Source organism: Lutra lutra, chromosome 16, assembly GCF_902655055.1.
Source record: "Lutra lutra chromosome 16, mLutLut1.2, whole genome shotgun sequence".
NCBI classification, from domain to species: domain Eukaryota; kingdom Metazoa; phylum Chordata; class Mammalia; order Carnivora; family Mustelidae; genus Lutra; species Lutra lutra.
This window is the reverse complement of record NC_062293.1, coordinates 22,727,895-22,740,733: the sequence shown is the minus strand read 5'-3', so window position 1 is coordinate 22,740,733 and position 12,839 is coordinate 22,727,895. Positions and strand designations below refer to the sequence as shown.

The 12,839-nt window shown below is 52.1% G+C and overlaps 1 protein-coding gene across 1 annotated transcript; it reads left to right on the top strand.

The window, feature by feature from the left end:
• Positions 1 to 2,537: 2,537 nt before the first annotated feature.
• Positions 2,538 to 7,584, top strand: RPL19 (ribosomal protein L19). The gene is made up of 6 exons (XM_047707496.1): positions 2,538 to 2,652; positions 3,609 to 3,715; positions 5,436 to 5,558; positions 6,396 to 6,516; positions 6,915 to 7,025; positions 7,380 to 7,584. The coding sequence occupies exons 1-6, from the start codon at positions 2,648 to 2,650 to the stop codon at positions 7,501 to 7,503; spliced, it is 591 nt and encodes a 196-aa protein (XP_047563452.1). The 5' UTR covers positions 2,538 to 2,647; the 3' UTR covers positions 7,504 to 7,584.
• The last annotated feature ends 5,255 nt before the right edge of the window (positions 7,585 to 12,839 follow it).

The window sequence follows — 12,839 nt, the reverse complement described above, 5'->3', positions numbered from 1 at the left end:
CCTCAGCATCTCCCCCCGCCCCCTCCGCTCCCACCTGCCCCTCCCTCCCTCCGCCCGCCCTCCCTCCGCCCGCCCCGGCCCCGCCCCTCGCAGCCCCTCCGCGGGTTCCGCACAGACAATGGGAGGGCGGCCGGAGGGAGGCACGCCCCTCCGGGCTCTGGAGGTGGGTCAGCGCCAGCCTCCTACTGGCCTCGGGTGAGAGCGGCACACTCTGGGTCGGAGGGTCGGGTGGAAAGTGAGGCCTGGCTTTGGGGCAGGGACCCAGGACCGGTTTACCGGTGGATGCCGAGCGCCGCTGGAGGTGAAGCTTGGATTGGCACGCACCCCCCCCCCCCCCCCCGCCCCAGGCTTCCGTCCCAAACCGCTCTCCCTTCGCGGGTCTGCCCATTCCACTCCAATGTGGGCCCCCGGAACTTCCCTCTTTGATCCTGGGACCCGGCTTTAACTCCTTTCTCCCCAGTGTGGTCACAGGCTGCCTTGAACCAAACAGAAAGGCCCCTCTGCCTCCAAAAGGACGATGCCCTCCGGAGGTGGAGGCAGTCTGAGACTGAAGCTGAGGCTGGGGTGATGAGAGTGTCCAAAGGGAGTCCCAACACAGAGAGCAATAAGAAATCCCAGGGACCCAGAAGTCCTTCTGGCTTTGTCCCTCATATCTCCCCAGACCCTTCCAGAAGGCAAGGTGCCCGTTTCTTGGAAGAGAGAGGAAAAAGGAGGGAGAAATGTGGAGCTGAGAGAGTGGCTAAAATCAGATCTAGAGACTTTTGACCTAGAATTGCTCCCCATTCATCCTTGATTTGGGGTCAAATATCCAAGGCCTGGATCCCACCCACCATCACCTATGGAGAGAAAAGGAGTAATGGACTCTGGCAAAAGCTCTGGTATTAGGCCACCTGCCTGGCTCAGTCCCTTGAGCATGTGATTCCTGATCTCAGGGTGGTGAGTTAGAGCCCCACCTTGGACATAGAGATGAGTTAACAACAACAGCTCTGGTGTCCATTTGGTTCAGGCTCACTCGGTCACGTGGCCCTGGACAAGTAACTACACTTCTATAAAATGGGGTTGCTGGTACTGTAGTGTCTTTGTCTCCTGGGATTATTAGGAGGATGAGGGAGAATGAAATCAAATGTTGGACTGCTCGGGTGTTTGGAGATGCTGTAAGGCACTGAACAGAAGTCTCTCATGGCTCTCATAATTCCAGGAGGAATTATTACCTCTCTACCCCTTGCCCTGGTCCTCAAAGAGGGAAGATGAGAAGCAGAATGAACAAGCTTTGCCCAGGTTCAGTGACTCTAATATAAAGCCCAGCCTGCTGCCTCCAAGTAGAGGAGAGGCTGTGGAATACACTGATTCCTCCTCACCCTGGGTTCTACAAGAGGATGGCCAGCTTAAATTGTTTCTCTGATCCCATTACTTTGAGGGAGAGTAAGAATGAAGTACATCAGCACTGTGCTAACAGATCCAACCCTGAGCAGGGTTTCCATCTGTCCCTTGGGCACAAGAGAGTATGTGGTATGGTATGACAAAAAGTCATGGATATTGAAGTCGGAAAGAACAGGATGTTCAGTTTCTGCTACCTCAGGACTCAGCTGTAAAATGAGGACACTATCCGTGTTGTTTTGAAGACATGGCATGAATTTTGCTTTGCTCCCCCTCCTCTCTTCCCTCAGCTCCATTTAGCAGCCATTAAAGTTCAGGTGATGGAGATGGGTGCTCAGCCGGAGCCAAACAAGGAGATAAAGCTGAATTCAGATCTAGGTTTCTTGAACCCCAGAATATTCTCTTTGGGTTTTTGCATTGGGTGTTTCAGAGCAGGAGAAAAGAACTGTGGATGGCTCTATCATCCCATTTATTTTAACCTTCACAACTATCCATTCAGTCAGCCAATGCACTATTTCTCAAATGCTTACTATAGGTAAAGCTCCATGCCTCCTGTGGCGCACATACAGCGAGAACCAAACAAGACTGGTTCCTGTCACCAAGGAGCTTGTCTTAACATCCTCCTTTGCAAGTTAATTCATGTGGTCTTCACAACAGATGATAGGAATATTAGGATTAGGTACACTTTTCAAAGGAGTGGACTGCACCGCGAAGAGATTACGGAACACAGTGGCGCAAAAACAAATTATGGCGAGCTATCCGTGCTGCAGGGATTCCCGGTGTACGGGGAGAGTGACTAAAAGGTTGGTCTTGACTGATATCTCCCCTCATTGTCTTCTCTTACTCCATTCACTAATATTTTTTCGCTAAGAAAACACCACCCCAGACAATCCACACCTCCCCCAAAGACGAGGCCACTCCAGCAAAACTACGTCGAGCCTGCGCCATCCAGCCGTGACTTCCGGCTTCCACTACCCACGTGATCAGATGCCCTTGCTGCGCATGCCCAGTAGGAAGTCGGACTATACCACTTTGCCCACCGAAAGGATCTATTTCTACATCTTTTGAGTTTAAAACAGATTCCCGAGATTAGTTTTATATTATCTCGCTCTTCACAGAGAATAAGAGTAAATTTAGCGTGGTAGGGGATGCCAGGATGGGCGGGGAATACGGGTGAGAGCGGAGCAGGGGATGGGCTCTCCCCTTCACAGATAATGGGAGGATCCCGGACGCAGGGAGGTCTTTCCTTTCGGCGCTTGCGGCCGCAGCCATGAGGTGAGGGCGCGGGGCCCTCTGATTTTGGTTGATCCGCGGTGCCAGCGGACGCCAGGACTTGCTTCCGTGGCTCCGGGTGGGAGTGATGAGGTGGAGGCAGCTCTGAAGCAGCCGGTCCCGAAGCTTAGGGTGGTCCCGAGGGCCCTAGGCCCCGGTCTCCAGGGGAGTGGGCCCGGGGGAGCGGGGGGGAGCGTCCCGAGAACGCTAGGCCGCGGGCAGGATGGGCCCCGCGCCCCATATGGTTCGCGAGCGACTTTTGCCCGGACAGTGGAAGGGCCGCGGCGGGGTCTAGGCTGTGGCCCCCTTACTCGCTGGGCGCCCCGGAACTGAGACGAGCTCTGCTTCCATGTGACGTAGGGCCGGTCTCGCGTAGGCCTTGGGCCTCAGACTGCTTAGAGTGAGGCCCTTGAACCCTTGAATCCCTAGCCCTTGAACGCCTTCCGCCCCGTGGACGGTTCCTAAGAAAACCAGGCTAGCTGAATATAAGTTTGTTAAGAAAATTCTAAGGCTAGCTGAATGTAAGTTTGTTACTGAAATAAGACGACGAAAACGAGCCCGAGAAGCAAAGGATTGGAGAGCAAATCAGACCCTCTGGCCTCGGATTCTTAGACCTCAGTCTCAGTACCAGAAAGGGCGTAAGGCCCCTCTTCGTCCAGTTTTATCCGTTAGCCTCATTTTGCAGAGGAGAAAACTGAGGCAGAGAAGTTAGGCATAGCTTGGACTTTGTTCTCATTCCAGGATGGCCTGTTGCCCCTGCAAGGAATGCACAGCCCAAAAGTCTTGCTATAGGAAAGAGTCTTAATATGGGGGTGGAGGGCGGGTTGTTGTCCTAAATACTGAGTGCTTAACACGCATCCAGTTCCTGTGTTCTATTTTTCACAGCATTAAAATATTGGAAGGCAGGTCTTGCTGGGAAAGGGCTTCCAGGGCTTGATAATGTTTTCTGTTTGTCACAGTATGCTCAGGCTTCAGAAGAGGCTTGCCTCCAGTGTCCTCCGCTGTGGCAAAAAGAAGGTCTGGTTGGACCCCAACGAGACCAACGAAATCGCCAATGCCAATTCCCGTGAGTTCTTGGGGTCTTCGTCACCCTACTGCTTTCTCATCCTTCATGAGATGAAAGATGTCACGATTTTATTGACTTAACAACTCTACAAAAGCTCATAGTCTGGGGTCTTCTAAAATGGAGGGTCCCAGAAATACGATAGAGGTTCTCTACCTGCCATTTGCCAAAATGACGGGTTGGAAGTTAATGAGACAACCCAGTGTTGTATTAATGATTATTGCTAACATGGATATTGTTTTATAACTACGTGGAGGATTTATGAGGAGATGGTACAGGGACTGGGAGTAGAGATGGCCAAAGAAATGATGAAGGGTGGACCGGGAAGACCTGGGACCTAGGGCTTTAGTGAAGTCCTCTTGGCACACAATTTTTCAGGACAGTTAAACAGATGTTAGTAATGCAGATAGCGACTTATCTACATTACTTCCGTGTAATGTTGTTACAGAAAAAGGTTCAGTCATCTTTGTTAAAGATAGTAAGGCAGGTTTTATTCGGGACCATTCCCACATGTGTAGGGACCACTGCACTGGAATTTTACGGCGGGGGTGGGGGGGGCAGATGTTGCACTCCAGTCTAAGCATAGCATGGGCATGGGCAAGTGGGAATTTATGGCTAAGGTGGATGGTATGAGGGATAGAAGATGACTAAGAGGAAACCCTAATGGTAAAGGGCTGGGGGTAGGTCAGGGGCGATGGGATTCTGGCTAGACCTAACAGGATTGTTGCTAAAGATAGGCTGGGATGGTCAGACATCACTTGGGGGATGTTGGTGGTTGGGGAACTTAATCTTGTATCAAAGGTAGGGGTTTGTGCTTAACTTGACTTAAGCAGGGTTCTTACAACGACTAGAAATTTTTTTTTTTTTAAGATTTTATTTATTCATTTGACAGATCACAAGTAGGCAGAGGGTGGGGGAAGCAGGATCCCTGATGAGCAGAGAGCCAGATGCGGGGCTTGATCCCAGGACTCTGAGGTCATGACCTGAGTCGAAGGCAGAGGCTTAATGCAATGAGCCAGTCAGGCGCCCCCAAAGATTAGAATTTAGGACATGCACAGATGAGTCTAGGAGGTTGTTCACGAGCCTGATGAAAAGTTTGGTCAAGCAAAGAACGTTGGTCAGTATCAAGGAATTTCTTAGCTAGTTTTTTGTTTGTTTGTTTGTTTTTAAAAGATTTTATTTATTTATTTGACACACAGAGAGATCCCAAGTAGGCAGAGCAGCAGGCAGAGACCGGAGAAGCAGGCTCCCTGCTGAGCAGAGAGCCCAATGTGGGGCTCCATCCCAGGACCCTGAGATCATGACCCGAGCCGAAGGCAGAGACGTTATTTAACCCCCTGGGCCACCCAGGCGCCCCTTCTTAGCTCTAGTTTTAATTTGTGACATTGTAACATGTGCTCAGAATATCTTAATCTTGTTTTAGATCAGTAGCTAATAGGTGAGACAGGATCTGAAGGCCTAGGCCATACCTGTAAATTCTTGATCACACATCCTCAAATACATAAATTTGAATGTGCTGTAAAACATCTAGAAAAATAGAAGTTTTTTTGTTTTTTAGCAAAAGAGAAATAAGTAGAAGTTCCAATATTTGTACCATTTTTGAGACCACTGGGCCAGGGATATGAGCAATGTCTCTGGCCTGTCTTGTTTGGACTCTGGGTTATGACTGGCATTTTGGGAGCTAGGCCCTACCTCACTAACTATAGATACATTGTTTTCCCAGGTCAGCAGATCCGAAAACTGATAAAAGATGGGCTGATCATCCGGAAGCCTGTGACTGTCCATTCCCGGGCTCGGTGCCGGAAGAACACTTTGGCCCGCCGGAAGGGCAGGCATATGGGCATTGGTAAGTGTGTTCTTCCCTTTCTCTGAGACTTAAATTAGAGTTGCCTAAGTCTAGACTGGGGTATATCCAGGATCTTTTTCTTCCCATTTTGTCTTCTCAGAAGGCCTCTTCTTCTCCTTTTTTTTTTTTTTTTTTTTTTAAAGATTTTATTTATTTATTTGACAGATAGAAATCACAATTAGGCAGAGAGAGAGGAGGAAGCAGGCTACCTGCCGAGCAGAGAGCCCAATGCGGGGCTCGATCCCAGGACCCTGGGATCATGACCGGAGCCGAAGGTAGAGGCTTTAACCCACTGAGCCACCCAGGCGCCCCAGAAGGCCTCTTCTTACTCCATAATATTACATGTATTTTCTCTGTGCAACTCAGAAAGTTGACACTAGTGTTGGAGTTGAAGGTATTGGTAGAAAGAGGTCACATTTATTGAATATCTATACTATGCCAAGGATTCTACTGGGTACTTGAAAATGTGGTCCAGTAAGTCCTAAGACCACTTTCTAGGGTTAGGATGATTTAGGGAGATGAAGGTCACAGGTTTAAAACCCCTTGTAGCTTCCCCTACTGCCATGCTGCACACCCTGTCCTGGGCACATTCTGCATGAAGTGGAGTAATTGCCTTTTTGGTGCTGCTATAAAATGAACAAATGAAAGAAATGCTTAGGGTCATCATCTGTAAAATGAAAATATGCTACTGAAAATGAGATCAAGCACTTGGCACATAATAGCAAATTGTCAAGTGTTGAAGAAATTGGCAGCCGACCTTATGACCAAGCAGCTGGCTCTTGTAACTGACTCAAGACCCAGTGGCGCTGCAGTGGGCTTAACTCCCCTTCCCTGCAGGTAAGAGGAAAGGTACTGCCAATGCTCGAATGCCAGAGAAGGTAACCTGGATGAGGAGGATGAGAATTCTGCGCCGGCTGCTCAGAAGATACCGTGAGTCTAAGAAGATTGATCGCCACATGTAAGCATACTGTCTTCTTATGGCCACGGAGACCCATTAGGTGCTTTGACAGCTTGTTCTCTGCACAGACTCACCAACTGTCTCATTGGCCTTGGGGAGGGAGCCATGTGTCTTAGGCCTTTCAAAGAAAGTTGTTCCATTCTGTCCTGTGTCTTCTCTCCGTCTCTCCCTCCCCCCAAAATCCAGGTACAATATCAGGATAGCCCAAGAATTGAACTTAACTTGCCAGGCAAGCTCTTTCTGGGAATTGCAGAAAAAGTCTTGGTTTGGGGGAAACCGTCCCCGCAGAATAGAGGAGAGGAACCCCGCATCCGTAGGGACCTTATGTAGAGGGGCAGATGCCGGGCCAGCCTCTGCTCCCATCACTGAGCAGAGCCTCTGAACCTTCTATCCTGCAGGTATCACAGCCTGTACCTGAAAGTGAAGGGTAACGTGTTCAAAAACAAGCGGATTCTCATGGAACACATCCACAAGCTGAAGGCAGACAAGGCTCGCAAGAAGCTTCTGGCGTAAGTGTAGTCAGAAATTGGCCTCTGTCATGGGGGCAGGATCTTTGATCTTTATTATAAGGGTTGTTCTGAGACCTTTAAAATACACTGCGGCCTGATTCTGACTTGCACACAGTCTGTCCAGAAAATAGCTATTGAGTTAGAAATCCATGCTCCTCTGTGCCGTATACCACCTACCCACCCTCATTGCAGGGTGGGGACTGTGGCTTAGTTGAAACAGGAGCGCATGGTGGACTCAGTGACTCATTCCTCAAGCTGACTAGGCTCAGAGGGAGAGGTCTGGGCATGTGTTTCTGTCTTCCCAGCCGCTCGTTTATTCTCAGACTGACCCATCTTTCCTTTTCCGTCATCCAGTGACCAGGCTGAGGCCCGCAGATCAAAGACCAAGGAGGCTCGCAAGCGCCGTGAAGAGCGGCTCCAGGCCAAGAAGGAGGAAATCATCAAGACTCTGTCCAAGGAGGAAGAGACCAAGAAATAAAACTCCCTCTCTTTTGTCTGTACATAGTGGCCTCGGCAATAAGACAGATCAGTTATTCAATAAAACAAACTTTTATCTGCCTCTCTGCTTCCGAAGTTTCTGGCTGCTTGGTGGGTCTTCACTATTGAGAGTATCAGAACTGGCTGCACACTGAGGATTGGGGCACAAGCCCTTTGTGGGATGCCTGTTCATGTCCTCCTTGGCTCGTGGCCTCTGGTTGTGCTTATATGCATTTATGGGAGAGATGGGTTTCTTACCTTGTTTTAGTTGGGTATAGGGCTGATCTGAAGGGAGGAAAAGAATGACCTCAAGTCTCCAAAATCCTGTGCTTCAGAACTGCCCTTCTGGGTGGCTCATTCGGTTAGGCATCTGGCTTTGGCTCAGGTTATGATCCCCGGGTCTTGGGATTAAGTCCTGCCTCAGGCTCCCTGCTCAGTGGGGAATCTGCCTCTACCTCTGCCCCTTTTCCCTCTGGTTTGCTTGGGCTTTCTCCCCCAAATAAAATCTTTAAAACAGAAACCCTGTTCTTCGCAGCAGAAAGTGGGTAACAGGTCAAAAGTGGTCCCAAGTGTTGGTTGGGAACCAACAGAAGTCTTGGTATCAGTTGTCACATTTTTAAAAAAGCATTGAGATGCTGCATGTATTTCTCAGCTGTCCTCTGAGGCTGAGGGGCAAGGGAATTTCAACTACCACCAGCCCAGAAGGTAATGCCACCTGGACTTGACCGCTGACCCCTCCGGAAGCTGCCCAGATGGCCTTGAGCATCCCAATTTCTAGACCTTTTCTTTCCAGCCAAGAGGGATTTTTAGGGGTGCCTGGTTACCTTAGAAGAACATGCACTTGGGTCACCTGGGGGGGCTCAGTCAGTGAAGTGTCTGCCTTTGGCTCAGGTCATGATCCTAGTGTCCTGGGATTGGCCTGCCTCAGGCTCTCTGCTCAGTGAGGAGTCTGCTTCTCCCTCTCCCTCTGCTCCTCTCCCTGGCTCGTTCTGTCTTGTGTCTCTCTCACTTGCTTTGCACTCTCTCAAATAAAACCCTTAATTAAAAAAAAAAAAAAAAAAAAAAGCACCTGGGGTACCTGGGTGGCTCGGTTGGTTAAGCAACTGCCTTCAGCTCAGGTCATGATCCTGGAGTCCCAGGATCAAGTTCTGCATCCCTCTCCCAGCTCCACAGGGAGACTGCTTCTCTGACCTTCTCCCCTCTCATGTTCCCTCTTACTCACTCTCTCTCAAATAAAATCTTAAAAAACAAAAATAAAACCCGCACCTGATCTTGGGGTTCTGAGTTTGAGCTCCAGGTTGGGTGTAGAGATTACTGAAAACTTATAACGTTTCTTTGGTTTCTATCCATCACATAGGGCACAAAGGAAAAGGCTTTTTTCAGCAGAAATTGGAATAAACACTTGGTGAAGCCATTGTGAGTTGCTTAATGAATTTGTATCCCCTTTTACAAACAGGAGAAAGTTTTTATTTTGCCACTTAGCTGGTAGTGATAACCACCAATACATGTTTCGGTGAAGGATCTGCTCTGCGAGTCCTGGTCTGTGAGGCACTTGGTATTGACATGGGTTCTCTAATCCTCAGAACATTGTAGAGTTATTTTCCATTTTGTAGATATGGAAAGCAGTGAGGTGATGTGCTGTTCACACAACCTGCATGCTGGGGACGGGAAAATGGATTCAAGATGTTTAGAAAGTAAGATAGGACTTGGTAGGCACTGTGGGGGCCAAGGAAGAAGTGGCTTGATCCCCAGGCCTCAAGCTTTGGGGGACTGGGCAGGTGATGCCTTTGGTGGTCAGGGAGGAATCAAGTGATTTAGGGAGAATGGCTAGAAGAGCTTTGCATATATGGAGTGGGGTCGCAGTTTGAAGGACAGATGTTCAGGTGGGAAGCGTCAGCCAGTTAAATACAGGGGTGTCAGAGGTCTAGGCTGGGGAGAAAAATAGCAGAGAAGGGGCCCCCTTCTTTAGTCCTCAGCATAGCTAGGTGCATGCCTGTCCTAGTTTCCTCCCTGGCCCCCACCCCTCTCCTGACCCATCAGGGACTTGAGGGGATGTGCTGGGCAGATGTTCCCAACTGCACATGCATGGGGAAGACAGGACTGATATGTTCTTGGAGACACCAGACTCTCCTACCCCGCCTTTAGTGTCTTCATCCAGTCCAGACAGAGTGGGGCAGGTGGGTGACCCAAGGCAAGGCAGCTCAGACTCAGAAAAATCCAGAGAATCTTCACCACTGCTCACGTGCATCAGAACGGGATTTTTGGGTTCCCTGTCGCCACTGTAGCAGCCTGTGTGAACTATATCCTTTAGTTTGTGCTGTAATCCTTTGCCGGTCCAGGTTGGGGGAAGGCTGCGGCCTAGAAAGGGAAGGACCTTCACCAAGCTTCCAGCTTCGATCATGGGATACCTCCTTCCCAAGCATGGCTGGACAACAAGAGGAAGGGCATGGTAGGCCACCCTCCTTCCACTCCCTCATCTCTCCTCCCCTCCCTTCCAGGCAGTGGAGGGATGACAGGAAGGAGATGAAAGTTACCACAGGGACCCTCCACCAGGCTTCCTGGGCTTGCAACTCGAAGCCAGTTTCCCCCGTTGACCAGGAGATGGCGCTGTTCTCCTGCAGGTTGCTGGAGGGATAGGATACCGGCTCGTTTTGAAGGTTGTTTTGGAAGCAGTTGGGGTGGGAGAGAAGGGGTCTGGGTTTTAGGAGCCTATCTCTTGGGAAACCTCGGGTTTAGTCACTTCTTTCTGGAGCTCACCGCAGACCTGGAGGTTGCTTCTTTTTACCATGGGCCTCTAAACCCTTCCCAGGGCAGGGTGGGGGGCGGCCTCAGCAGGCAGAGCCTCCGAAAGTAACCTCTGGATCTCGTCCAGGTCCTGGAGCCTAGGGACGTTCCGATGGAAAGATAGGTCCATCCTCTCAAAGTCATAGGACTGGTCCCACCACATAGTTCTGCATATCGTTTAAAGGGGCTCATGGCCCTCAGGTAAAGAAAGCCTCCCTGACAAGTCTAATTCCATTTCTGGGGGAGGAAACTGAGGCCTGGAGAAACCAAGGACTCCCCAGGATCTTAGCATGGCTTGGACACTAGCACCTACCATTGATCCTTCTGACGTGGGAGGGTGTGATTCAGAGTAGGCAGCCACAGGGGAACCAGGCCCGCAGCTGCTGCAGGGCCATGTGGGTAGGAGAAGGGGGCTGGGGTCCTTGGACCCCTTCCCGGTGCTCTCTGAGGCTGAGAGACAGAGACCCCCAAGCCAGCTCCCTGCCAGCACAGGGAGGCCAGTGGCTGGATGTCCACCGCTGCCTCCCTCGCACTCCTCGGCAGAGGTCCCCAGCCTGTCCCAAGTATTGGGGTGGCATGTGTTAAGGATGGGGGGGTGGTAAGGAAGGCCAACAAGGCCAAAGGGAGTGGGACTAACAAGATGGGTGATGTTGCACAGAGGGTCTCCCTCTGTCTGTGTCTCCCCCGCCACCTCTGGTATCCATCTCTCTGCTCTTTTAGGCCTCTTGTCTCTGGCTTCCAGACTCCCCCTCTTTTCGCATCTCCCCGAAGTCTATCCACAGACCATCTATGCCAGGTTAAGCGCAGGCTGAAGTGGAGGGAGGGAGGGAGGGCATGCGTGGGTCAGACAATAGAGCCAAACGGGGAGCAGGCACCAGCAGTTCCTGGACATCCTCTGCCCGAGGCCAGGGGTATCGCTGGCCCAGCCACCCCCCAGAATGGCACAGAGGAAGGCAGAGGCTATCGTGGGGGCACCAGCTGTTCCCCGCCCCCAGGCTGTGAGCGTGCTGGTAGTGGTTCAGCCACCCGAAAAAGCTGCTGTACTCAGCAGTGCAGCAAATGGGCTGGGGAGGAGGCGGGGGTCCAGGCCAGCTGCCGGCTGGGGGCAGGCACAAGCGCAGTGTGCAGAAAGCTTGGCTGAAAGGCTTTCCCTCTCTCCAGCGGGGTGGGCTTTCATTCCCCAGAGCCCCTGGCTCAGCGTCTCAGGATGTCTCTGTTTCCATCTTGTTGTTTTTAGGCACCCAGGGACCCTGGTCAGGAGAGAGCTGAACTGGGAGGCAAGAGACATGGTTTCTGATACTGGCCTGCTCACCAATTTGCTGGTTGACCTTGGGCAAGTTACTGATCCACTCTGGCCTCAGTGTCCCTCTGTATAAAAGAGGCAAGGCAGGGCTGGATAAGTTCTATGACCTTGAATATGCCCCCTAATAATTCTGTGCCTCAGTTTCTTCATCTGTGAAAAGGGGAGAGTGCCCCTTGCCTTGCTGGGTCATTGAGAGGATTACATAAAGTTCCTGGCATGGTTCTCTAGGCACAGAAGGTGCCTCTTTAGCCGAGTTCTCCTCTCTTGAAGCCCCTGGACTGAGTTTGTGACCCCTTTTTTCATACCCATTACCAGGGGTCCTAGAAAGGAGAGGTCATCCTCCCCCTCCCGCTCACCCACCAAACTCTAGGGCCTTCCCTGGCTGAAGGGGCCCTAGGAAAGCTCTGCGTCTGGCCCCACCTGGCCGCCCTCGCTTTGGGGGGGTGGAGGGCTAGAAGGCAGAAGCGCTGGATGCCGACCAGGAGGGGCAGCACACGCTCCCGCATTCTGGTGGCACTGGCGTGGCCCTGGCCCCCCCGCAGCCCGCCTCTTTCTCCCTCTGCGCTCCCCTCTGCCTATAAATAGCACAGGACGTGCCTGCCTTGGCTATGACGCGGCCAGGCAGGCGGAGGGGAGGGAGGCAGCTCTGCGGCAGAGCAGGTGGGCGGCGGGCACTGGTGCGGGAGGGGCGCTGCCGCCGGCCCCCCGCGTGCCAGGCTCTCCATGACGGGCGGGACTGAGTCATCTGGGGGGGCCCCACTGTCGGAGACTGTCCGCGCCGCCGGCCTTTCTGCCTCGTGTTTGCGGGGGCTGCGGGGGCGAGGCTGATCTCGGGGAGAGGGGTCTCAGGGGCCACCAACGGCTGCGCCGAAATGGTGCTGAGGCTCATGGCTGGGCGCCCGTCCCCTGCGGACGCAGGTGTGCATCGAGCCAGAAAGTGACCGCAGCTGCACCCTCTCCCCTTCCAGCATCCTGGAACATCCCACCCCTCCCCACCCCACCCCTGCCCTGCTTTTCTCTCGAACTCCTCCCCAGATCCCCCATCTCGGGCTGCTGCCCGGAGAAGGGATTGCGGAAGCATGGGGACCCCTGCCACGTCTGGGTCTATCCCAGCTCCGGCCCTCTCAGAGATCCACAAATTCTTCTCCCTCCAGGCTTGTCTCCTTTTGGCACCTCCAGCCCCCGCCCCACTCCTTGCACCTTTCCTTCCTCTCTCCCAAGCAGACACGGGGAGCAGACAGATTGGGACA